General features: G+C 34.1%; 1 protein-coding gene across 8 annotated transcripts in view; it reads left to right on the forward strand.

Moving 5' to 3' along the window:
- CHD7 (chromodomain helicase DNA binding protein 7) overlaps positions 1 to 27,983 on the forward strand; it is a 241,360-nt gene that overhangs the window by 165,375 nt on the left and 48,002 nt on the right. For all 8 annotated transcript variants that reach the window (XM_056823954.1, XM_056823960.1, XM_056823961.1 and 5 more), the window contains exons 7-12: positions 10,667 to 10,722; positions 15,505 to 15,619; positions 19,473 to 19,556; positions 23,381 to 23,518; positions 23,607 to 23,728; positions 24,073 to 24,316. In XM_056823954.1, coding sequence (XP_056679932.1) covers positions 10,667 to 10,722; positions 15,505 to 15,619; positions 19,473 to 19,556; positions 23,381 to 23,518; positions 23,607 to 23,728; positions 24,073 to 24,316 — 759 coding nt within the window. The remainder of the gene's footprint in view (positions 1 to 10,666; positions 10,723 to 15,504; positions 15,620 to 19,472; positions 19,557 to 23,380; positions 23,519 to 23,606; positions 23,729 to 24,072; positions 24,317 to 27,983) is intronic.

Genomic DNA, 27,983 nt, shown 5'->3' on the forward strand with positions numbered 1-27,983 from the left:
TGAAATATAGTTACCATAATATTAAAAAAGAAAACAACTTCTTAAATCTGAGCTTAAGAGTGGGAGCTTTAGAGGGGATATGGAAGTCCATGAGTATCCTATATTATAATTAAGATTTTTCCTCTGTCTTTTTCTCTTGTTTATTGTACTATCACTTGCTATTTGTTTAAGTTACGCAATCTAAAGTAGGAATTAAATGAATAATATTAAATGTAAGAGTATCACAAAAGGCAGTGACAAAAGATCCCTTGGTAGAGGGAAATATCATGTTGATTTTCTGAAAATATTTTTTAACAATATGAATTTCTGAGTTTGATCTCCTTTCAATTGATTTAAGTGATGAATCTGGTTAAAAATTTTTTTTTCAATGAGGAATTAGCACTATTTAACCTACAAAGACTAAATTTCTATTACATTGAGTACTTTAAGGGCAGTTCACTTAAGAATTAGAGGGGTTAAGGAAAATATTGCATACTTGACATAGCTTTAAAGAATAATCTCTTTCAATGAGTCAAATACTTATTTGCCTAAATAGCATCTTGTTTTGGATAGAACAAATCAATTCTGATTTAGTTGATAGTCCTTCAATAGACATACTCAGCAGGTTTGGTGTTTCAGATTATAATTAGGCCACAATTATTCAGCAGCTAATTATTCATACTTTAAATTATGCAGGGTATTGTTTTCTTTCCTCCTATTTTGCCTAATTTTTGGTCATTTCATTGTTTATTAGTAACCCCAATAAAAGACAAGTGGTCTGTGGGGGTAATGGTGGTGGTAGAATTTAAGAATGAATATATTCTTTGTTTTTAAAAACCTTATAGTTTAATAGAGATAATAATACCAACATCAATATGTATGTGTGTAGAGGAGGATGGAGACAGGATTGTATTAGTAAGCTGGAGGATAAATGGGGTTGAAGAAATTTATCTAAAGGACTTCAATCAACAAGCATTTATTAAATGCCTACCTTGGGTTCATGAAGCTACCAGGGATTGAAAATACTTGAGGTTACAAATAGAAAGAATGAAATACTCCCTAGTCATAAGGATCTAAGATTTGAATTGGGGAATATAAATATATGCTGCATAAATAGAATGTGAAGAAATTTGAATGTAAATAAAAGTTAAATATAAGGTAGTTTGATAGAGAAGGAGTTAGCAGTTGGCATGATCAGGAAAGACTTCCTGCAGGTGATGGTGTTTGAACTACATCTTAAAGAAAGAGAGATAGTGTGTGAAGCAGAGGTAAAGGAAGGAATGTTTTTCATGGTTGAGAGATGTCCAATACAAAGACACATAGATCAGAAGGGATTACATGTGTGTGGAACAGAGAAGGCCAAGTTGGCTGGATGGCACTTTGAAGGGGGGAGCAATGTCTGTTGAAGCTAGAAAAGTAGGTTAGGGTCAGGTTGTGAAGAACTTTAAAAGCTGAACAAAGGAATTTATATTTTTTCTTAGAGGCAGTGGGGAGCAACTGCAGTTGATTGAGTAGGGGAGTCTCATAGTCATATCTACCCTTAAGAAAAATTACTTTGAGAGTATATAGGATGGGTTGAAGTGGTAAGAGAATTGAGGCTTGGAGACTAGTTAGGGGGCCTTTGCAATAATCTAGGTGAAGATTATAAGGACCTGAATTAAGATAGCAGCTATATGACTAGAGAGAGGGGATTATCATGGAAACTGAAAAAGTAATGAATTAGAGCTTGCAGGAAAGAACGTTGTAGGTCGTCCTCTCATTTAAAGCTGAGGACCAAAGAGATTAAGTTAAGTGACTTGCCTTAGGTACATAGAAAATGACAAAACTAGGATTCTCCAAATTCAGTATTTTTTCTGTTGTACTTTGTCTCCCCACAATGCACTGTAGACAGTGGTCGATAAAGTACAAATTAAATAGAGATTCAGGAAGGTATTGGACCAGTGATTTCATGGGTAACTTCTAGTCGAGGAAAATCCCTCTATTAATGCAGGTCAGCACTTTCCTTACGACATTCATAGAGAGATATCTTAAATAATGAGAGGTTAGAACCAGGGGCATTCAAAGAGTAGATTCAAAGATGGGACTGGGCTACCTGACTTCATGGTGGGAAATGAGAGCATACATTTGTGGTGTTGAGAACTTGAATTAAGTGATCCATCCCACAATGTAAGTTGCTTTAGGGCAAGAATAATGTCTTCTTTATTCTTTTCTTTTCCACTACTCCTCACATATAGTCCCTTACTTATAGGGAGTCATTACCTTATGGTATCTGTCACTGTGCTGAGATTGATAGTACCATCTTAGTAACATGATTTGTCATGAGATTATATAGGGAGAAGACACTAGAAATTATTAGGTTACAGATTCTTTTACTAAAGGACAATTCTTCCTGCTTGCTTATCCTGGAATATTTTTCTTCCCTGGCTTTCTGTTTCCTTACCTTCAAATCTTTTTTCCCTGTGGAATGCCCAACATTTGATATCTCTTCTGCTTCAGGACTCCTGGATATCCTTGGAGAAATATGTCTAAAATAAAATTAAGTTGACTTCATCTACTCTATAAACTCAGATGAACTCTTGTAGCCCTACTTACTCCATGCCTGTTGATTCCTTATTTCATTCTTCATTGTAATTATGCCAAGCTTTCTTTACTCTTTCCTCCTTAAGGTTATCCCTTAGCCACCCTCCTTCATTCTTTAGATCTTCAAATCATGAAATACTTTTCTTTTCCTTTATCACAAAAGATAGCTCTACTTTTTATAAAAGTTAATCTCTCAGTCTGTACCTTTGATCCTATTTACTCATGCTTCCATAAGGACCTAGTTCCAGTAATTATTGCTTCTTTATCATGCATCTTCAGTCTCTTACCACTTTGCCTTACAGATTTGTTTAAATCTCCCAAATCCTTAAAAAAAATTCTTATTATTGAACCGGTTAGTCTAGCCAACTACCTTTCCTTTAGTGTTAAAAATCTTAGTCTACACACCCAATGCTTTCTCTTATAAGCTAAAAATTCTCTTATGATAATTTGATGTGCTTCTGCCATTTCAATGAATCTGTTTTCCTGGAAGTCATCAACGATTTATATCCTATCAAATCCAGTGTCCTTTTCTTCATTTTTCTTTTCATTCCCCATCCTATGTGATCTGTTTGGAGGGCAATGAGAAGATTACTACTTTTAGTTTTTTTATTTTTGTGAATTTTCATTCATATGTTCTTTTTTTACATCACCAAAATTTTCCCATTTTTCCTTGTCCTTCCCCCTTCCAGAGTACCATCTCATATGACAAAGTATTTAAAAAAATTTTTTTTAAATTAGCAAACTATCAATATGTAAAAAAAATCTGAAAACTTATGCCATTTACTACTTACAAACCTCTTACCTACGCAAAGAGGTGATGTGAAGGAATCTTATATTTCTTCTTTATGATCATGCTTGTTCTTTGTAATTTTGCAATATTGACTTTATTTTTTTGAGATAGTATTTTTTCATTTATGTTGTCGTCATTGTGTATATTGTTTTGACTGCTTAATTTCACTTTGTCTCACATCATGTAAATTTTCCCATGTTACTCTTATTTTTGCATATCTATCATTTCTAATAGCATTGTAATATCCTATTACATGCATCTATCTCAATTTTCTTAGCCTTTCTCCAGTAGTTGGGCATATACTTTATTTCTCATTCTTTGCTAACACACACATACACACAACACAAGAATTGCTATAGATATTTTGGTGTATCTGGAGTCTTTCTTCTTTTCAGTCATCTCTTAGGAATTATAAACCCAGAAGCAGAATGTTTATATCAAAGTATATGGACATTTTAGTCACTTTATATAATTCCAAATTACTTTCCAAAAGGGTTATATTGATTTATAGCAGTTAGAATAATTTTAGCTCTGTTGACCACGCCTTCCTATTGACTACAACTGTGACTTTAGAGACAACATTTTTATAGAATCATATATTTATAACAAGAAATGACCTAAAGGCAATCAAATCCAACTCCTTTATTTTATAGATGAAGGAACTAAGGCCCAGAATGGTTATGTAACTTGACCATGGTCACTCAACTAATAAGAATCTGAGGAACTCAAATCTTATTGACTCCCAAGACTAGAATTCCATTCATTTAATTTTAGTTGCCAACACTCTGTCATTTCTTCTTCTAGCTCTTTAACTATCCCTGGTTCCTGTGCTCATATCTTCTATTTACTTTTTAATATGTGGATAGTGATCAAAAATCTTCCTTCCTTCTCTCTATTTTGGTTAACTTCATTCATTCCTTTAGTTTCAACTAATTATGCACACCCAATTCTTCTTCTGGACATCAGATCCACATCTCTAGCTGCTCAAAGAGCATTTGTGCTCATTGATACCTCAAATTCAATATGTCTGGCACTGAGGATATCTTTCCCTCAATTGATTTTGGTATTTCTCTCCCTCTTTATTGAGTCTCTTGTGATTGTGACTTTGGTTTTTATCTTTTCACTTTTCCTACCCCTCACATAATTAACGATCAGATCCTATTAGTTACATCTCTGAAACAGTTCTTCTATCTTTTCCTTCTCTTCTATTTCTACTGCAATCACCCTAATAAAGAGTTTCATTTCCACTCACCTCAACTATTACACTAGCCTCCTAATAATTCCTTCTGTTCCCACTTTTAACTCCAGTTTTTCCCTCTTAACATTTCCAGAATAGCTTTTCTTGGCATAAATTTAGTCATATTATTTGAAACTGAAATTTTTGTATCTCCCTAGTACCAACTAAGTACTCAAATTCTGATGCCTGGCATTTGAAACTCTCCATAACCAGGCATCAGCATGCTTTGCCAGCATGATCTCATATCATTCCCTCATTGTACTTTATACCCCAGCCAAACTGATATCCTCCCTATCCCAGGAACATTGAACTGTGATCTCCTGTCCCAGTGCCTTTGATTACACTATGCTAGAAATTCCCTTCTTTCTTTTCTTCATCTGTTGAGGCCAAGTCAATTAGCAAGCATTTGTCAAATGCTTACTATATGCCAGGCACTGGACTAGGTGTTAGGGATAAAAATATAATGAATGAAACAACCATTTCTCAAAGAGGATACATTCAGATTGGGGAGAAAACAAGTAAGAGAGTGTGTGTGTGTATACATGGAGGGAATACACATAGTGAGAATAAATAAAAATAAACACAAGGTAGCTAAATAAATGTCAGTTTGACAGGGAGAGGACTATCAGTTGAGGAATCAGAAAGGATTTCATTTAGAAAGTGGTGTTTAGGGGGCAGCTGGGTAGCTTAGTAGATTGAGAGTCAGGCCTAGAGATGGGAGGTCCGTCCTGGGTTAAAATCTGCCCTCTGACACTGCCTAGCTGTGTGACCCTGGGCAAGTCACTTGACCCCCATTGCCTAGCCCTTCCCACTCTTCTGCCTTGGAGCCAATACACAGTATTGATTCCAAGACAGAAGGTAAGGGTTTAAAAAAAAAGTGTCACTTGATCTATGTCCTGGAGGGGTCAGCCTTATGAGATAGATTGAGAGACTACATTCCAGACTTAGGGTGAGTTGGAGTGGGGAAGCCAATGTAAAGGCACAGAGAGAAGGGAATTAAATGGCACATGTGGAAGAGAGCAAAATCTGATTTGATTGGAACATCTATGCTTTAGAGATAAACTAGAATTCAAGCTCCAGGAATTTTTTCTAGATTTTGTGAAAAAAGCAGTTAATTAAAAAAATCCTTCCCCTCAGATCTCTCACTCTTCTTATTTTAGCAACTCTATTGTACAATGTGGTAGGCTGTCATGCTTTCCTACTAGATTTCATAGGGGCAGGGTCTCTTATTAAAACATTGCCTATCCCTGGTGCCCAGCATAGTACTCTACACAGTATACACTTGAGCTCTGTTGAATGAATGAAGAGCTTTTGTTAGCAGTTTTAGTTAGGTTTGCTGGAGGACAGGATTGTAGCTTTATGTTTTAAAAAAAAACAAACCAAAAAACCAACATATTTGAAACCAGTGTGTATGTTTTAGTTATCGGTACTATTGTCTTTTCCCTTAATGTGGATAACTGGCTTTTAAGAAGTCAGCTAAGAACCTTTAAGAAGTTTCATTTTCTGTGGGTAACTTTAACTATTGTTGGCAAAACTACATCTGTGTTAAGGGGAAAATGTATCTTTATTAATATGATGATAGAAGATCATAGAGGTTAAGGATCATATGTTATCTTTTTTTCATACAGTGCTTAGCCAGAACTTCTCAACCCATGGGGAAATGTTAAATATAAAGAATAATACAACTGCTAATCAGGGTTGACTCAAGTGGTAATGATACTTCTGAAGCCAAATCAGTTCTTCTCATAAGCTTTAGCACGAGGGTTATGTTTGGTTCTTCTGACTAAGGTGCATTCTTTTTATATGAGTGTAAAAGGCTTTTGGTGAATAATTGTCAATTTCTCCAAACCTGGGTTATCATGAATTTTGCTAAGCCCACTTGTTTGGGATTAAGGGATACATATAATGATTTACATTCACTTTATGTCAGATTAGAATTGTCTTCCTTTTCAGCATTTATTCTATATATTTTTAAAAAATATTCTTAATTTGTAAGCTTAATAGATATCTTCTTTTTTACAGACTTATCCTTTTGAGGTTTTAAAGATACTTTTAACTGAATCCAGTAATAATTTTGTTATTCAAGTAGTTTGTCACAAAGACAATTCGCTTTTTCATTAACATCACCATAAGTGTTCCTTTTCGTCACACAGTTCAAAATGTTTCATTATCTTTTGTAGCGAAATTTTCAGAGTTAAAGCTTTTAGTGCATCTTTAATCATACATTTGTGTTATTCAGCAAATAAGTTCAGTAAGCATTTATTAAGCACCTACTCTTGCTCTGGGTCTACAAAGAAAAAAATTAAAGCAATCTCTGCACTCAAGTTAGGTAGCTTGGGTTGCACTAGATAAAAACAATATATGTGCAGATAAGTGAATGAAAAATATATAAAAGTAGTTTCCAGTGGGGGGAAGACTCGAAAAGGGATCAGGAAAGGCTTTCAGTTGAGCCTGGAATGTATTTAGTGGTTTTAAGAAGTAGAGGTGAAGAGGGAAAGCATTGTAGGCATGAAGGTACCTTGCAGAGATGTGAAAATAGGAGATGAAGTATATCATGTGAGGAATAGAAAATAGTCCAGTTTGGGTGGAATATAGAATGCATGAGAGGGATAATATAAAGTCAGGCTGGGAAGATAGTTTTTGTTTGTTTTGTTATTACAAAACTAGTTTTATCGTTTCACAATATATGAAGTTTATTTTCCCCTTTGTGGTTCTCTAACATGGTAATAAATTAAGTGCTTAAGAAAGGCCAATGGACTTTTAGGTCTGTTTTAGGAGTTTAGTATCAAAAGAAATTGATTTACTTCTGGATAGCTCCAACAATCTTTAACAATTTGCCTTACTATGTTTGGAATTTTTTAATTTGGATGTGAAACATGGAACTCTCAAAGTTTCATTAATAAACTGAGCATCATCTCCATGTTTATGCTTAAGAATATTAAAACATTAGATTACTAATTAATGTAAATAGACTTTTTACCAGAAACAGTATGTTAGAACACTTAAAAATTTCTGTCATAAGGACTATTTCAAATATACACAATAACTATTCAATGTCATCATTTTGTATAGATCTTTTAGAATTTAGGTTGCTTCCACAGGAGATATCCTGCACTATTTTTACATATTAATTAGATATGTCTTAACATTTGAGCTATTGGTAGATATAGTAGAGAGAGCCCTGGACTTGGGATGAAGTGACACTGGCTTTTATCTCTAGTTCTGCCAGTTCTCATTATGTGACTGGATAATTCTTGTTATCCTTCTGAGCTTGTTTCCTCCTCTATGAAATGAGTATAACATTTGCCATTCCCTCTCTCTCAGTTTAATTTAACTAATATTTCCAGAGCATCTCCACTGTGCAAGATTCTACATTAGCTGCAAAGGCAAAAGCAGTCCCCATCCTAACACATCTTACATGGTGTTAAACTATAGGTTATTTATGAAGATCAAATGAGATCAGTTGTCCTGGCCTTTGAGATAATTATGTGTCAGCTGCATATGCTGCTTAAAATAGAGCGAAAGTCTATCTTTGTTAGATGTACCCACGTGTTTTAAGCACTTTAGGACTCTGGTGGTTCACACAGATCACTGAGCATCAAGATCCAAAATATAGTAGCCAATGGGGGCAGGAAACTATGTAAAGATGACAGAGTTAGGAAGTGCTGATCATGTGTTCATAGAATAATAGGCCAAAGGATTTTGTGGGCAAGTTTTTTTGAGCTCCAGTATATGCCTATTCAATACTTATGGGAAAGTAAGAACACCCAAGAGTTTGTAGAGTACCTGGAAGACAGTAGTTTCTGATAAATGTTAATTGATTAAAGGAGACAGTTTGGAGAGAACATAAAAGAAATACAAAGGAAGGGTATCTGACTTCAACTTCTTTGTTTAAGTTTTGTGATATATTTTGTGGGACCCAAAAGGTAAATAACTGGTACAGTGTATAGAGCCATTAGGTCTGGTGTCAGGAAGATCTGAGTTCAAGTCAATCCTCAGACACCTCCTAACTTTGTGACCTTGAGCAAGTCACCCTCAGTTTGCCTCAGTTAACTCAATTGTAGAATGGGAATAAAAAACACCTAGCACACAGGCTTGTTTTGAGGGTTAAATGAAATAATATTTATAAAGCACTTAGCATAGTGCATGGTAGATGTTTAATAAATACTTTTCCCTTCTTTCTTTCCTTCCTTTCTTCCAATAAGATGAAGTCCCAAAATTCCAACTGATACTTCTAGTTTCAAATTGAAATTGTATAAATTAATAAACATTAAAAGCACAGGGAACAAAGAAGAATGGAGAGGTGAAAAGTAAAATGAGTTTTGGAGAAATTATTATTCAAATGGATACAACTTTACTTTGATTTCTAAAACTCTTAAGTTCCTTCTTCTGGATCACTAAATATATCGGGAACAGATTTCTTTTTGTTTGTTTCAGCAAAGACTCACAGTCTGGAACAAAGATGACCTGCTTCCTTTTACATCTATTGTAGAATACAATGTTCATGGATGTGGGACACAGTATCACTGTGCCATTTGACTGACCAGTCTTGTGGTTTTTCACCCTCCCATGCAGTCAGTAATCATTGTTGGCCCTACTGGGCACCCTCACTCCATTTCCTTCTTGGTCAGATATCTACTAGGGTTCCATACTGGTGAACAATTCCAAATTTTAATAGTTTGGAATTTTAAAATTTTAATTCTTTTCAACAAATTTTAAAAATTTGTAGAGGCAGGCCATATGTCTGCCATCGATAGGATAGTTTGATCACCATAACTAATGATGAGAAGTTCACAGAGTTTTAGGAGATATCAGTTTTTCTTTCTTTTTAAACTATTCCTTTCTGTCTTAGTAACAACTCTAAAACAGAAGAGTAAGGACTAGGCAAATGGGGTTAAGTGATTTGCTCAGAAGTACATGACTAGAAAGTGTCTGAGGCCAGATTTGAACCTGGGTCTTCCTGACTCCAGGCCTGGTGGTCTATCCATTGAACCACCTATCTACCCTGAAAGATCAGTTTTTCTGAAGAGATTCTGTAACTTACTTTTTAATTGGTAGGAGCTTTGAGTTCTTTGTGCTCACCACTTAGATTTTATTTTCTTCACAAGTTACTCTAAGGTTTCCCAAAAGCCACATGGTCCCCTAAAGGCTTGGCTACCCTTGTAAAAGCCTATAAAAGCAGTTTCTAAACATCTGTAAAATTGTTTGTCTTTTAATCCTATCTCATCAACCCTTCTGAAAGAAAATGAGCACATCTCAATCTCTTTAACACTGAAACCAAGTTACAGGGGTAGGGGAGAAGCTCTTAATATAAAGTATTGTTGCCTTCAATAAATAAAATATAATGTTAGGGTATAAGAGATGTTACAGACAGTCCTCAGTCTGAATACCCTAGTTTTTAATGGCATATATCACAATGTCAGCTTTATTTGAATGCAGTATTTTGGGTGTTAATTTAATTTGGCTGCTATGTATGTGCGACATCTTGCTGGAGAGAATTTAATTGTACCATTGAGTAAAAACTAAAGCTATGAATCGTGATACACTAAAATTATAGCACAAGAACAGGCTTTAGTTTTATATGGTTTCTTGTTTAGAGTTATTAACTATATGAAGGACTAAACCGGCTTTAAACTTATTTTAAAACATTACAAAACCCACAATGTAAAGTTGCCATGAGCCAGCCAAAAATAATACATATGGCATTCAGGAGTGTAGTTGCTAATTGGCTGCTGCCTGAGAAAATGGTACACTTGGCGTCTACTTAACGCTGTGGGTTTGGCAGAAAGCCAGATTTGGGGTCAGGTTGTTGTGAATGAAGCTGCATGTGGTTAGGGAGGAGTTAAAATGATTCATGTCTTAGAAGTTAGAGTAAGCAGAGGGGTAAGCTGTTGTAGGACATGCTTACACATACATGCATGCCATCTTACTAGCCCTCCACTGAGCTACAATATACTTTTATCCCTGAAAAAACCTTAATGCCCTTGGTGCACTCATTCTTTGCTTTTGGTGGGAAGGAATAATTAAACTGCTGTCCCATATAATTTTAAGTATATTGCTGAAAATTTCTTTTGTTGCAGAAGGAGTCTGGAGAGGAGGTGGAAGTAGAAGAATTCTATGTGAAATACAAAAACTTGTAAGTAAATTGTGATTCTGGGTGGGGAGATAGGCTTTTTTGGAAAGCAAACTTGAAAGTATCAATATTCTTATCAATTAGTTTTTACTATTGATCACAAATTATTTTTATTTTACTAAATTTTTTGGTGTCTTAAACTTCTGTGTGAAGCCAAACAAATAAGACTTTAAAAAATCTCTCATGAATTGTTTTCTCTGAAAACATTGTAATTGGTGTACAGTGAATGTTTGCTAATTTCCTTGTCTAATAAATAAGAAGAATGCATAGGCAAAAAATGTCAGCTTTATTAAAAAATGAATGAAAGAAACTCTGTATTACAATTTCTCACCAGCCTCACTCATAAACATATTGTAATACAGGCTTTCCAGATGAATTTCAGTATTAATAAAGGGTATAAAAAAAGAATTGCATCATTGAAGATATTAAATATAGTGGGCCAAATTTTATAGTTGCTAATTTGGGCAAAAGTCTTGAGGCAATGGGTAGGAAACAAAGATGATACTAAACTCATCTAATTTTAAAATACTATAATTTTTGCTCTGTTAGAGAAAAGGTAGACATGCTGATTTGAGGTAGCAGCTGAAAGAAATGGTTTCTCTCTGTACTTACCTAAATTCTATAAAGAGATCATTTTGGTCAAAATTAATTTATCTGGATATTGGTAACTACAAATAACTTCAATGGAATTTTTGATAATTTAGGCATAACGTTACAGTTGGTTTGGGAAAACATCAGAAAACTTTATCAAGACCTGATAATGTTAGTGAAAAGGACAGTATAAATATCTTAATAAATGTGTTCAATTACAACTAGCAATAACTACTTGAATGTTTTAAGCTCTGAAATTTTTCCATGGCATTATCAAATTGGATGGTAGAGTTAAGATCTAAAAAAAAAAAAATCCCAGCAGGCTAGAATTATAACTCAGCCTGAATAAAATGAAATTCCATAAATTTAAAGACAGTCATTTACTTTTTACAAAATCAATTTTATCAATAAGAGACTGAAGAGATGAGGCTATACAATAGTTCTTATGGAGGAAATGGATATTTCCATATACTAAAAGCTTAGTATGAATCAACAATATATGAAAACTCAAAAAGCTAATGCAGTTTTAAAAAGTCATCACTGTGCTCAGAACAAGAGAAGTAATCATCTTACTGTATTCTACCTTATCAGATCACATCTAGAATATTGTATTAATTTCTGGGCTACATTTAATAATTGATATTAAGGTAAAGGACGGAGCTAACAATGGTAATGATAATGAAGATTGTGTCATACAAAATATAAGGAACTGGAGGTATTTATAACATGGAAAGAGAAGCTTTAGAAGGAGACATGGTAACTGCCTTTCAAGTATGTGAAGGGTTGTTCTAGGGGGAAAGAATTAGAGTTATTTTCCCTTGCCGTGGGTAACAGAACTAGAAGCAATGTGTTCAGAGAGGTAGTTTTGGAATCGATGTAAGGGAAAATAAAAAACCCACCCATCAAATAATAGTTGTTCAGAACTGGAAAGGGCATGCTTTAAGAAAAGATAAGTTCCTTTGTGTTCACTGACCACTTGTGATATTGTAAAAGGAATTCCTGTTCAAGAACAGGTTGCACTAGAGGTATCTCTGAAATCTTTTTCAACTGTGAGACTATTTTATTAGCATTCATGGTTTCTCAGATGATTTTATATCAACAAAGAAGGCATCAGTGTTAAGTTGATAGAGTTAAGAAACTAGTCCTAATTTTGTCACTATCTGTTTAGGCAAACCACTTAACTTTGCTGTCTCAATGTCATCCTCTTTAAAATAATAAGATGGATAAGATGACCTCTAAGATTTTTCAGTTCTAAAGTTCCTTGATTTTAATAGAACAAATGAGAATATTACATATAAATTTCACCTTTTTCAGTATATTCTACACAATCTTTAGAGAACATTCATCAGGAAGCATGGAAATGGATAATCAGATCAGATTCTTACTCTTTAGAAGCATTTTTAGTTAAGTCCATCTTTAATGTTCAGGAAAAACTATTTTGATCTAGTTAATTCATTAGGAGTTGCTGACTATATTAGAAGAGCAAACAGTATAAAACAAACAAATTGGGATTACTTTGTAGGATTATCTCAGTGCTGTGGATTAATAATTAGGAGATTTGGGCTGTATATTCAAGGAAACCTCACAAGGACAATATTCATTGACAATACAAAGTATAAAAACTCAATATTAGGTTTTTAATTAGGCATTGCTAGACAAGGAGTTTAAACATCATAGCAAGGAATCCAGGAAGACTTACATGGCCATGAAGCTGCAAGTAAATCTGAACATTTATTTAGTCCTGCTTCTGTCCAGCTTCCAAGGGTTGAAGGGGCAAATGCATTAGGAATCAGCACTATCTAGTGAAATGTGTAGATTGCACTACTTAATGCAATCTATACATTGTAGACGTGACAAATATTTCATAAACAATATGAGTAATTAATATCTGTACAAGGTTCATCAGCAAAATTTTGTACTCCCAAATAGAAACACCAGGAAGTGCTATAGTGAGTCTTAAGTTTATTGATCAGTTTATTGATATTTAAGACAACAAGACATAAGTAGAAGTAACACTTGAATGCAGCAAACCAAAACATAGGGTCTAGATATTGATTACTGGGAAAAAAGCACTGAAGGATGGGTTGACTATACTGACATGGAATGGCTCAATTTGAATAAAATATTTATCCAATTTAATGAATAAAACAAAAAATAGAGCTTTAAATAGTTCTACTAGACCATGTATAGACTCTGGATGGAATAACTGCAAATCATTACTATGAGTTTTTTCCTCATTACTAACACTATCATCAGATAACCAAAATAAGTTTCATATAGCCATATAAGTATAGAAGCTTCCAAAATAATTGCACTCTAGTGTATTTTTTCAGTTTAAAGGGAAGGGACAAAATGGTAAAGAAATGGTAAAAAAAATGGCAAATGGTAAAGAAAACTTCATTACTAGACAGAAGTCAGATTTTTTTCCCCCACTTTTGATGGAATTTTCATATGATGTGGATATATAATCTTTAGTCTATACAAACCATAGGTACTATTCCAGATATTTTGTTAATCTTTTTTCTTTATGTCTAATCCTAATCTTGAATTCACACATGCCCCTTTCCCTCTCTTTAATTATCTATAAAGATGAAACACCACAGCTTTAATCATCAGCTCTGATTCAACTTTCTTGTTCTTTCTTTCCTAGAGTAAGTTATTATCAGGATTTAAAACATAAAGTCACCAACTGACTGGGAACTTCATCCTTGGTTTAGAGAAAGTGAACTTTTAAGGCCAGACACATTTTCATAAGAATCGAATTCTATTTTATTGCAGCATTTTAGGCACTGCCTCCAAACCAGAATCAAATGCAGTTTGCAAATATACTTGTTTCCAATTCTGAAGGGTAGCCATACTATAACTGATTTTCAAGTGACATGGCAGCCCAGAAGTAGAAATGCCCTAGTAGGCTTGGGGATGTGTCCTAAGATCTCAAATAAGGAGGCTTCAAAAAAATCCTTAAGTTGTACCGGAAATAGCATTGTATATATCAGAAAAAGTAAAATGTGAGCAGAGAAGGTAGGGCAGGTTATGAGTTAAAGTTAGGGAAGAGGGAAGAGAAAACTTATGTGCTGAGGTAGAGTTAGAGTTGAGGCTGAAGGATAAGACTTTCAGGAGGCACACCTCTGCTTTAATGAGGGCTTCTTGAAGTCCTGGAAAAAGCAAGTGGGGAAGGCAACAGAGGTAATCTTCTTTCACTCACCCTTACCTCCAATGTTCACTCTTGGAAGTATGTTTTGGCAATTTCCAGGGGCTGTTTTGCCTTTCTTTGTTGGAAAAAAAAAAAGGAGTTTTCTAAGATCATCACTATGATCTTGCCTCATCCTCCAAAATAGAGGGAGGGGAAAAAATTGTCATAAAATGAGCAGAGCTTACCTTTCAAATCAGCAGCATGATATTAAAGCCTCTTCAGACCTCCCCACCTCCTCATTATACTTAAAACTCCTTTGAGGAGAAGAAAAGCCTTTCATTCTATAATTCAGAATAAAAGCAAATGCCTGGATGAGGTAACACTTTAGGGTAAATGAGTTTCAGTTCAAGTATAATTAGTCATGTTAAAAACAAGAATGTCTGATTGGTTATCAGATCATTCTCCATTTTTTTAGGGGGAGAAGGGATGGGATGAAGAGAAGAGAGAGGTGGTTCGGGGCAGAAGACAATATTTCAGACTTTCCACCTTTGCCTTCAACTAGGTTGGATCAAATAGAAAGTGGTGTACTGAGTCATTTTTGTTCAGCAGGGATAGGCCCAGAGAATTCTGCTATATAGTGTTTGGGATTTTTTTTTTTTTTAAGCAGAACTGAGTTTCCATAAAGAGGCATCTTTCTCAGGGAAGTATCATTATACATATACCTTTCAGTACCCAAAGCAGTATTTGGAAGATAACTTCAGAAGAATTTGGTCTCTGTAAAAGTGGGCCTTGATGATGCTTCACCCTTCCATGCATCAGGGAAGAGGAAATTAATCCTAATCATCAAACTTTAGCCATTAATGACTACCTTTCTTCTTAGTTTTTTCTTGTATTTGTTATTATTTCTTGAACATTAACCAGAACCATTCAGGAAATAGGGGGAAGGAGCACAACTTTTAATGATTCGTTTAGTTTGTTTTATTCAAGAGGTAAAGGACAAGGGTAAATTGGAGAATAAGGATTCTGTTTGTTTTTTAAGGATTATTATTTTATTCTTTTAGCTCTTACCTTCACTGTCAGTGGGCATCCATAGAAGACCTGGAAAAAGACAAGAGGATTCAACAAAAGATTAAACGATTTAAGGCAAAGCAGGGCCAGAACAAATTCCTTTCAGAGGTAGGAAACACCCAGTTAAAATTTTTAAAAGCTTTTTTACTGTACTAACATGCACTAAATTTTGAATTTACGTTCAATTAAATTACCAAGAGAAGTTTGCTTGCCTCATTTATTGCTGTTTATTGCCTGCTAATTGGTTATTGCTCAAAAGTTTGTAAACAGATAAAAATTAACTTTTCCTATTGCTTGTTCTAAAAGATCCTGGTCTTCTAATTTTCTGGAAAATTAATGTGATATTCTGATGAAAATCTCATGACCAGGTAAAAAGGCTAGTACATAAAAACTCCATCAAAATAGCAAGTAAAAAAATCTACACTGAGAAAGTTTTATATTCCAAAGTGATGATTTGGAGCATATGGACTAGGTTTTTCCCATTTTGCATTTTAAATAACTTTATATTTGCAAAAAGGTAATGGCATTTTTAGAAACATGACCTGTCATATAGACATTATATGCCTTCTCAATTTCTGTTATTTGTGACATAAGAGAGACCACAATACCTAAGGTAGAAAAGGGAGTTTGCAATCAAAAGCTATACTGGGTCCCCCTCCACAGTAGCCAATTATGCTAGAAAAATGCCTAGCATTTTTCTCTGATTTGGCTTAGTGCCCACTTGGGATTCAAGGCTTTTGATCACCAATTTAATTTCACTTAGAACCACAAATAACATAAGAGAAAAGATCCTACCAAATGAAAAATTAGACTTGCTGATTTATCCAGATCCTCTTTACATGACAAGTTAGAAAAAAGAACTACAGGGTTGTGAAATTATACGTGAAATCATTCCTTTAACAAATAATATTTTATTTTGAGGGATAGAAACAATCAGTTCAATTCAATAAGCATTTTCAATATTTCATATGGATTTTTTTAAAATAAAGATCAGCAGCCCAGGGGTCTTTATAAGTGAATCTAGAATCCTTTTATTTTCTATGCGTCCTAACCAACAGAGTTCATGTCTATTTTAAAAATTCCTCTTCAAAGTTGCTTTACTTTAATCTTCACTGAGAAATATGTCAATAGATTAGTCTTAGTTTATTGGTAGAGAGAGCTGTTTACCTTTTCTTGGCCACCTTTTGGGGTTCATGGAATTACTTTACTACCTCCTAGAGAGTGTCCGTAAGTTGATTCAATCTTAACAAGGGATATTTTCTAGAGGAATCCCATAAAGCTTTATGTTTGCTGCTATTTTTCATGAGGTCAAAATAATATAATATATTTATGACAATGGGAGAGTAGAAAATTCAGACCTCATTTTAGGGCCTAGAACAGAGGTTGAAAATTATAGAAGGTAAAGAATGCCAAGCAACAAAAGTGGCAACTCTGTCAATGGAGATGATAAAGATAGGAAATGATGGTAGTGGTGTGTGTACAGTTCCATATCTGGTTCTATTTCTCAGTGCATGTAAGCTTTATTTTACTCTGCTGTCTATATAGTCTTAAAGTAAGAAAAATAATTAGAATCCTAGGGAATTTTTACTATTAATTGACTAAATGGCTTTAGGAAAGTAACAAATTTGCTGACCCTCATTTTCCTGGTCTATAAAATCAAGAGTCAAATTTGATCATCCTTTAGGTCCCTTCATTGTCTAAATTTCTAATTTCTAAGATTGTGGTAACTTTCAGTTCAGTCCAGACACATCATAGAATAAATGTTTTTCAAAATACGCGTCATCAAGAGTAGGGGAATCGTCTCCTCCTAGCATTTGAAAACTTTTAACTGTCCTGATTTTAAATGATATTTGATAGTCACAGTAAGGCACATCTCTTAAGAAAAAAGAAGTCTTCTCTAGAATGTTTGTCAAAATTTTTAGAAGAACCTGATTACTATCCTTAAAGAAATTAGTACCCCCTCATCCTACATGGTTTAACCACTAGAATTTATTTTCATTTTTAGCCATGTTTACAGCAGTTGATTCCCTTTGTTTATATGAAATTCTAAACATTGATGAAATGATTGTTATAAATTTGCATTTTATAATTCCCCAAACCACACATAACAGAGGCTCTGAATTTTTTTTTGTATCATGAATCCCTTTGGCTATCTGGTGAAACTTATGCACCCCTTCTCAAGATATTTTAAAATATATGAGAGAAAAAATATAGGGTTGCAAAAATGAAATATGTATTTATATTTTGAGCCTCGTGTCAAAAAATTTTTTAAAACAAGTTTGCATACCCAGGTTAAGATCCTCTGCTTTTTTTTTTAATTAAAAATTTTTTACAGCAGAATATATTAGTTTGTCCACTTGATGAAGCCAGATCTAAGAAAGTATTTCAATGTAATATGTATGTAATTTTTAGATTCATGAAGAGATTATTATGTAGAGAATACCTTTATAGTGATGAGTATAAACATTGAATTTATATTTTGCACATGAATCTAGAAGCCCTGTAATAATGCACACATTTTGAATAAGGAACTGGATAGACCTGTAATTTGATTGTTGTAGGCAACTCTTAAATGAGGAAACTCCCTCTCTCACTACAATCAATACCTTCTCTGCAACTTACATTCTTAAAGAGCTTCCTTGAGTACTAAGAGGTTAAGTTAAGTGATTTATGTCAGAGGTAGACTTGAATTTAGGGCTTCCTGGCTCTGAGGTCAGATTTCTATCCAGTTAACCACACTAGCTCTTCATTTTGAATAAATCAAATAAAACAAATTTGTATTTTAAATAAACTAAACATTTTTACTAAACCTTTATCTCTGAGGTAAAACTCTCCTTATAAAACCTCGAAGTTGTCAGACTAAAACAACCTAGGTTTACTTATTTATCCCTGATTTTTAGTGAAAAGTACCACAACAGGGATATATATTGGAACACTAACTCTTCAGACCTTCTGACTTACCTTGGCCCTATGTAATAGAATTCCATTTTTGTTAACCATGAAACTATCTTTTCAGCTGACATATCAAAGTCTAAGGATCAAAGATCAATGGTTTGTAACATGTTTAAAAATTCTTGAAGAAATCATAATAAATAATGGCAGCATGTGCCTGATTATAAGCATGCATAAAAATGAAAATTTAATTAAAATATGTTATTTGTTTTTTGGCCAAATGTTTAGTAACTAATTTGTTTCATCTCAAATGAGTACCCTAAGTACTCTTCCTTTTAAAGTTGCTCCATTCTTTATATATCATAACTCAACGAATAAACATTGTTAGTAGTTTTTTTTTTTAAAGAAAGTTTTAGGATGTTAGCCAAAACTTAAATTCATTTCATTATTCTTTTTCTTAATGCCTTGCTCCTCCACACTATTGATATAGACAGATCACAAAAGAATTTAGAGCAATGAGAAGAAATTTTTTGTAAATGGGATAACAATACTGATCAATAAAGAAGAGGCAAACAAATGATGAGCTCTGTATATAAAAACTATGAAACAGTAAATAGTATTTTAGTGTTTTCAGTTTTTAAATAATATTCTGTTAATGGTATTTCTAAAGCAGATAGACAAATGCAGTAGTTATGATAATCTGATATCGTTTAGTGTACATGGCTCTAATTTCTTTATTGCAAGCTGTAGTTTCAAGAATGTTAAATGCATTGCATGCTATAAGCCTTTTGGATTGCTCATTAGTGAATTGTAATTTCACACTTCATTTAAAATATTCTTAAACATTCTCTCACAGTAAAAGGTTTCACACAGTAATTAAGAGGCCCAGTTAACAAAGTCTGAGAAGTCTGATTTCCTCACGGGGAATGATCTTGCTGAATTGTAGCTTTTCAATTAACATGTTGAAGTTTGCCAAATATATATTTTGTTTTGCCATGACCCAAAATATTATCGCCTGGTGAAGAGTATAATATTAAAAATAAAGTTAATTTTGTTGTTGTTTTTATAGATCGAAGACGAACTTTTTAATCCAGATTATGTAGAAGTTGATCGGATACTGGATTTTGCACGAAGCACAGATGATAATGGAGAGGTAAAAGAGGATAGTGTGAAATGAAATACTATAATAGAGGGAAATTAAATTAAAAAGTCATTGGGAACTTTTTTAAGTGGGGCCCATTTTTAGCTGTTTGTATATTAATTATTTAAAATACAGTTTTAACATACATATTTGTGGACACATTAAGTGAGGTGTATAAGTGTAAAAAGGAATTTCAGACTTCAAGAGTAATAAACTATTGTTAGGTTCACAGTCAAACAGTTAAATAAATTGTTGATTCAGAGTAAGAGAGTCAGAAACCAAGACTGTAATAGGCAATATGAAGTATTAGAATGGGAATTGGAACTTTGGTATACTTGGGTTTGAATACTGTCTCCAACACTTAAGTGATCACAGGCAAGTTACGTAACATCTCAGAAGCTTATTAGTTTGTTCATTTATAAAGTAGAGATAATATTTGTACTACCTGCTTGAAAGTATTATGAGGCAAGTGCTTTATAAACTTTAGCATGACATATATATGTTATTTTAAACACATTTAACCCAAACTTATCTAAAGCTTATTTGTTTATGGTATGATTAACTCTAATAATGTATGACAACTTATAGCTACATGTATTTGGTGCTAATCACACACACAGATGCCCACAACCCATTATATGTTACTTTATAATCCATTTATTTAGAGAAGTTGTTAAAAAAATAAATCTGAATAATGATGAATGCATTTAATGAAGAAGGATTTAGTAAAATTCATTTAAATGCATAGTGGGGCACTTATTAACTTCATTTTGGTCATCTGTTTGTTCATCCTTAATGATAATAATGGCTTCAATAATTATTCACATTTCAGTAGTGATTTAAGTGCTTTTGTAACAACAGCTCTAAGACTGCTGTTCAATCCTACCAGATTTTGGTGACTTTTGGTATAAGAGACACTCAAATTCAATTTAGGTTCATAATAAATAATATGGGACACTTATTTATATGAAATAATAATTAAAGTACTGCTACATCACTAGAAGTTTACCTTTTCAGAACTCTAATTGTAAATAACCTTTTTTAGTGAGGAAAAGATCAATAAATTGGGACTGGTCTTTAGCTGTTCTGTACATTGGAATGTGCCAGAAATAGTTCCCTTTATGCTTCTTCCTGTTCTTTTTTGCCTTCTATTTCATATCAGAAGCTTTCAGTCAAATGGCAACTATCAGAGTCATCCTTAGGGTTTAAAAATTATTGTAGTAGTATCTTTTCTAGTCTTAAGTGTACTAAAGTGGTTTCTGAGCACTTGTTCAAAGATAGAGATACAAACTAATAAAGTATCAATTTAAAACTCTTGAAGTCTATATTACCAAATACCTTGAATGTCTTTGTCATCATGAAGTTTGAGAATGTGAACCAAGACATTAAAGTCAACAATCCTTAGTTTTTGCTTGGGGGAAAGAGAAAGGAAATTCCATAGAAGAATGACTTATACTTAATAATTTGCTTCAATTCTTGCAGAACTCAGAGTTAGAAATACTTGATGATTTGAAAACTCATTTTCTTACCTAGTTTCATACAAATAACAAATAAGTGGCAGAACCTGGACTTTAATCCAAGAGGTCTGATTTTGATAGAAATATGTAGAAATATCAAGATAGAGAATTTTTCAAAGGGAGGGAGGGAAAAGGAAACACACACACACACACACACAGATCTTTCCTCTTAAAAATGAAGTGTTATAGTTACAAAAGTGTGCCAACCTTGGAGTCAGAGATCCATGGTTCAAAGCTCAGCATTAGCAGCTACTGCCTATGACTTTATCCAAATCACTTAACTTTACTAAACTTCAGTTTCCTTGTCTGTAAAGTAAGGGAACTGAAATAAATAACTTCTAATGTCTCTTCTAGCTCTAAAACTATCATTTCCTTTTTTCTTCTTTTAACCCATCACCTTCCCCATTTCTCTCATTCCTTCCCCTCTCTTCTCTTCTCTTCCTTTTTTTTTAAACCTTTACCTTCTGTGTTTTGGAATCAATTCTATGTATTGGTTCCAAGGCAGAAGAGTGGTAAGGGCTAGGTAATGGGGGGTCAAGTGACTTGCCCAGGGTCACACAGCTGGGAAGAGTCTGAGGTCAGATTTGAACCTAGGATCTCTAGGCCTGGCTCTCAATCCACTGAGCTACCCAGCTGCCCCCTCTTCTCTTTCTTCAGATTCTTTCCCTTCCTTCTTAAACCATTTCTCCTCAAATAGTCTTCTTCTCCTCTCCTCTCCTTTCTCTCCCTCTTCTTTTCCTTCCCTCTCTTCCTCCAACCTTCCTGTCTCCCCCACTCCCCACTTTTCCCTTCTCCTCCTATTCCTTCTTAGCTTTGTTCCCTTTCCTGTACTTTTCAATCTTTTCCTTCCCCCACCTTCTCACCTCCTCTATTCCCTTTTTTCTCCTCCCCTTTCTTTCTTTCTCCTAGCATTCTTTTCTTTTCCTTCTTTCTCCTGCCTTTCCCTAGAATGTCTCTTCTTCCTTTCCCCCTTCTCTTCCTCCTGCCCTGTCTCCTCCTCCCTGCTCTCATTCTCTTCTTTTTCCTTCCCTTTTCTCTCCCTCTCTTCTCACACTCTCATTTGTGTATGTGTGTGTGTTGGGGTGGCAGTGGAGTAGAATCAGCTGTCTTGATAAACTAAGACCTATGTCTGTTTCATAAAATGTTTTGTATAATTGAATATCAATAAACATATGTACAGGCAGCGTTATATGGTAGATAGTGTTGGGCTTACCTGGGGGGCAACTAAGTGGCTTAGTGGACTGAGAACCTGGCTCAGAGATGGGAGGTCCCGAATTCGAGTATGGCCTCAGGCACTTCCTAGCTGTGTGACCCTCACTGCCTAGCCCATACCACTCTTACACCTTAGAATCATAGTATTGATTCTAACACAGAAGGTAAGGAGACTTTGGGTTTGTTTGTTTTTTAAGGAAGACCTACCTTGTTGAAGATATTACCTCTGTGGCCCTGGAAAATTGCTTCATTTCTCAATATACCTCAAGTAAAGCTATAGCCTAATCCAGTTAAGAATGGTTTCCTTTCACAGGGCATTCATAGACTCATAGAAGCATAGATTTAACACCTAAAGGAGTGTTAGAGTTCATCTAGTTTAACTTTCTCCTTTTACAGATAAATAAGCTGAAGCCTAGAGGTTAAATGATTTACCCAAGATCGTGCAAATAGTAATTAAGTGACAAAGTCTGAATTTGAACTCAAGTCATTTAACTTCTGATCTAGCAACATTAGCACCATTAGTACTACCTCCACTACTACTACATCTTCTTCCTCCAAACCAAGAAATTATATATTTTCCCCACAATTGATAATAAAACATATGCCTATGCTTAGCATTAAGATCAGATATTCATTTGAATTTCCACTTGTGACTTTCTTAAAAGAGAAAGAGAATAAAGGAATATAGCATCTGTCTAGAAAGAATTGCATCAAGGTGTCAGAATGGAAAATAGATTTACAATCTTGGTACAGTCAAACAATATTTTTTATATTTAGGAGAAGAACAAAATAATTATTAGACTTATTAACATGAATATTTTCCCTGGCACTATTATACATCATTTCTTTTGAAAATAGCCATGACCTAAATAGGGACTGAAATGAATAGGGTAATAAAATATGTAATATGTAATATGGTATTTAGTTTCAAATCGTTTCTTGTCTTGGAGGATGATGCTTCTGATATAAGAAGAGAGCATTGTGAAATATTTTAAGTACTTTTTGTTATCATGGTATTTCTAGCACAAGTAACACAAATGGATTTTAATAAATCAGATTTTAAAAAAATAATCTAATTCTGACTTATTTAAATTATTAATTGCAAAGCCTGTGACTCATTATCTGGTGAAGTGGTGTTCACTTCCTTATGAAGACAGCACTTGGGAGCTAAAGCAGGACATAGACCAAGCTAAAATTGAAGAATTTGAGAAATTAATGTCCCGGGAGCCAGAAACAGAACGTGTGGTAAGAATTAACTCAAAACAAAGGATTTTATAACAAAGTAGAGTGGTTTTTGAGAAACCACTAATGGGATTTTCTGTTTTTAAAATAGGAGCGACCTCCTGCTGATGATTGGAAGAAATCAGAGAGTTCCAGGGAGTATAAAAACAATAACAAACTCAGGGAATACCAGTTGGAGGGAGTAAACTGGCTACTTTTCAATTGGTACAACACGTAAGTAGAGACTTCTTTCTTTTTAAAAATCTAAATACTCCTGTATCTTATGTAAAATAGTTCCTATTTTATAAAATCTTTGAAAACAAGATTTTTCATGTTAGAAAAGAAAGAGAAAGCCAGTGCCTAGCATTCAAAGATACATATACTGATAGATTATTTGTTAGAAATATATATTTTTATTTCTTGGAGATTTTTCTAGTTGAAACTTAAATTTTATCAAAAATCTAAGAGGACATGCAAACGATGTCCATGTAGTCATACATTTAACATTATAGCCATTTATGTATTTTGAAAAGCCTACAAGTATATGCACCTACTAAAGTTTTTTTTTGTTCCTCTAGGCGAAACTGCATTTTAGCAGATGAGATGGGTTTGGGAAAAACTATCCAGTCCATTACATTTCTCTATGAGATATATTTGAAAGGAATACATGGCCCTTTCCTAGTAATTGCCCCATTGTCCACAATTCCCAACTGGGAAAGGGAATTCCGTACCTGGACGGAGTTGAATGTGGTTGTGTACCATGGGAGTCAAGCTAGTCGCCGGACCATTCAGTTGTATGAAATGTACTTCAAAGATCCACAGGTAAAGTTGCATGCCTTCTTTTCTCATGCGCATACATATACTTTTAAGAATTAAGCACTGGAAGGACAGCTAGGTGTCTCAGTGGATAGATAAGCCAGGCCTAGAGTTGGAAGGTCCTACATACAAATCTGGCCTCGGACACTTCCTAGTCATGTGACCCTGGGCAAATCATTTAACCCTAATTGCCTAACACGTAATACTCTTTTGCCTCAGAACCTCTTTCTAGTATTAATTCTAAGAAAGAAGGTAAGGGTTTAACAAACAAACAAAAAGAATTAAGCATTAAGCTCACTAATTTGGGATAGGGCATAGATTCTGATGGGCTGAAGAATTTACTTTAAATTTCTTGAATAATTTGGCTTTTTTATTGTATTCCCCATCACAGAAACATATTTCCTCCTTCCTTCTCACAGTAAAATTGAATCTAATAACCAGAAAAACTTGTGTATCCAAAAATTATGGACAAAAGAAAAGCTTCCCTTTCTCTTTGTTCTTGCTTTTTATTCTCCCTGCCTTTCCTTTTCCCTCACCTTTCCTATTCCTTCTTCACTCTCCCTCTTTTCTTTACCTCTCCCCAGTAAGAGTAGCCTATGAATTTTAATATAAAAAACTAATTCATAAAAAAAAATAAAAAAGAGCAGCTTCAGAGGTCTAGGTTCAAATTTCATCACTGGTGAATTATTACTTGTATAAATTAGAGTAAATCATTTCTTCTTTTTGGGCCTCAGTTTTCTCATCTCTAAAATGAGGCTATGTGATGAAGTAAGCTCTTAGGTCTCTTCTAGCTCTTGACTCATAATCCTGTAATATCTTTTTTGCTTTTTTCCTTTTGCCATTCTCCTTCCTGTTCTCTAATGTTCTCTAATGAAGGAAATGAGAGATCAATCCCTGGCTTTATAATTTTTAACATTTTTATTTTTGACATTAGATCATCTTAAAATGGCACTTTTATCACATTTGCAGGTAACACAAAGCTGGAACAGACTGCTAATGTGATAGTCATCTAAAAATATAAGGCTAGAATGTTGTACTAGGTTGGCAGTATGGGACACTGAAAAGAGTTATGGCTCTGGAGTCAAAAGACTGAATTCAAATCTCTTTTCTGACACTTGATAGTACTTTTGTGACTATGGATGTTAAAAGCCTCATTTTTATCTGTAAAAGGAAGGAATTGGGTGAGATGGCTTCTAAGGTCCTTCCAGCCCTTGAACCCTTTATATGAAATATAAGAGGAGGATACATACAAACTTGTATTTGGTTTCAGAAACTAACTTAAGAAGTACAAAGTGTCAATCCATATCCAGAGAAAGAACTGTGGGAGTAGAAACATAGAACTGTTTGATCACATGGGTTGATGGGGATATGATTGGGGATGTAGACTCTAAATGATCACCCCAGTACAAATATTAATAATATGGAAATAGGTCTTGATCAATGACACATGTAAAATGCAGTGGAATTGCTCATTGGCTACGGGAGGAGGTGAGAGGAGGGGAGGGGAAGAATATGAATCATGTAACCATGGAAACATACGCTAAATTAAATAAATAAACAATCTAAAAAATAAAGTACAAGGTGTCAGAGATATGTCTATGTTGTAGTTTCTCTGAAAGAAAGATGGCAGATTTAATGGACTCACATTGATAGACCAATAGTGTGGCATGGGAAATAATAAAGCTGATGTGAACTTAGACTGTAAAGAACAGCATAATGTTCAGGACTAGGAACAGAACAAATTTGCTGTATCCTATAGAACTATGGGATCATTTTAGGAAGGACATTGATAAGTTGGAAATAATTTAGAGGCAGACAACTTGGATGGCAACCAGCCTTGAGTAATTATCATATGAGGACCACTTGAAGGAAGGTAGAAATGGTTAGCCTGGAGAAGATTCCCCTGATTCCAGAATCAAGTGGTTTGCCTTGGAGGGCAACATTACGAACTATGGGTGTTGATTTGAAAGAGCAAACTAGTCATCGTAATGTAAGAAAAATCTATCAATTATAACTCCATTGAAGTAAACTAAGTTGCTATTGTAGGGAGTGGGTTTTCTCTCTCTGAAGGTCTTTCAGCAAAGATTCTGTAATTTAACATTCATTTGGTTTGTTGTAGAAAGGATTACTGTTCAGGATAGATTGGATTAGACAGTCTCTTCCAATACAGGACCCTCTTTTCTTCCCTCTCTTCTTTCTTTCCTCTATCCTCTTTTCTCTTCCTCCATCCTTCCTCTTACCTTATTTTCCTTCCTTCTTTGCACTTTTTTCTCCCCTTTCTTTCCCTTTTCTTACTCTCCCCATTATAGTGCATTTGTCACCTAGATTATCACAGAATTATTCTTTTTTAGGCTGGCTGCTAAATAGTAAATATATTTTATTACTGTGATTGCTTTTATTTTGCAAGCCTAAGGGAGCACTACATTTTTAAAAAATGATCTTAATTGGGAATAAAAAGATAATTTATTACTTTAAGTGAAAAATAGTAAGTGCAAATTCTACAGAATTATATGTAGAACTGAATCTCTTCCCAAAAAGACATTTAGATTACATAACAGTATGGAATAGGCAGGATATTGAAGGCAAGGTATTGTTTGTAAAAGATAAGGAGAATAATGAATTGTAGAAGTTGTTTTTAGAGTGGAAGTTATTTGGAAAGTAGTCTTTTCTATATTAATAAGCAGATAGATTTTGTTTTAAGAGAACCTAGAAAAGAGTTAAATAAAAAACTAACTTCAATCATTGTTTTTGTTATCATATAAATTTTCTTATTGTTTAAAAATTCCATCTTAAGAAAATTTAATTGTTTGATTCTCTTTAAAATCAGAGAGTCCAAAATTAGGCAGCTCAATAATCTTTTCAGCCCAACAGTTGGTTTAGTGCCTGAATGTTGTGGGTCTAAGTAAGTGCTGCTTCCTTCATTTTATAGAACCTATAAAAATTTTGTTCTTGTTGTTCAGTTTTCTTCAGTCATGTCTGACTGCCACTCCATTTGGGATTTTCTTGGTAAAAATAGTGGAGTGGTTTGCCATTTCATTCTCCAGTTCAGTAGCTTATTTTACAGATGAGGAAACTGAAGCAGTAAAGGTTTAAGTGACTTGACCAGAGTCACCCAGTTAGTACATGTCTGAGTCTGGATTTGAACTCAGTTTTTGACTCTGAACCTGGCTCTATCCACTGGGACACATAGCATATGTGTAAACATGGCACAAAAGTTCATTTTAAAAACAAAAGATTGGAAAAGCTGTAGTTTTCTACACAAATTTAAAATCCATTAAAAGGTAAATCATCATGAAAGAGTTTCAAAGTAAATGTTAAGGAATATTGATAGGTGATAAGATATGTCTTATACTATCTTTCTAGACAGACATAAGGACAGTATTTATATAGTTCTATGTGTCCAATCTTTGAATAAGTACCAGTTTGGGTTCAGTTTCTGCCTCTAAGCATATGATCTATGCACCATTAGAGGATCACTTAGTCCTTTCAGTGCCCAAGGAAACTCTCTAAGACTGTTACAGATGAATTTTTTTTTATCTCTTTCATCCATTTAATTTCCAAACTCAGTTTTTTTACATTAATGACAATGCCAGATCAAAAAAAAAAATAGACAGGCCCATACCTTTACCACAGCTATTTGAATTTATAACTGTTAATATATGTGTTCTGGGCA

This window comes from Monodelphis domestica, chromosome 3 (assembly GCF_027887165.1).
Source record: "Monodelphis domestica isolate mMonDom1 chromosome 3, mMonDom1.pri, whole genome shotgun sequence".
NCBI classification, from domain to species: domain Eukaryota; kingdom Metazoa; phylum Chordata; class Mammalia; order Didelphimorphia; family Didelphidae; genus Monodelphis; species Monodelphis domestica.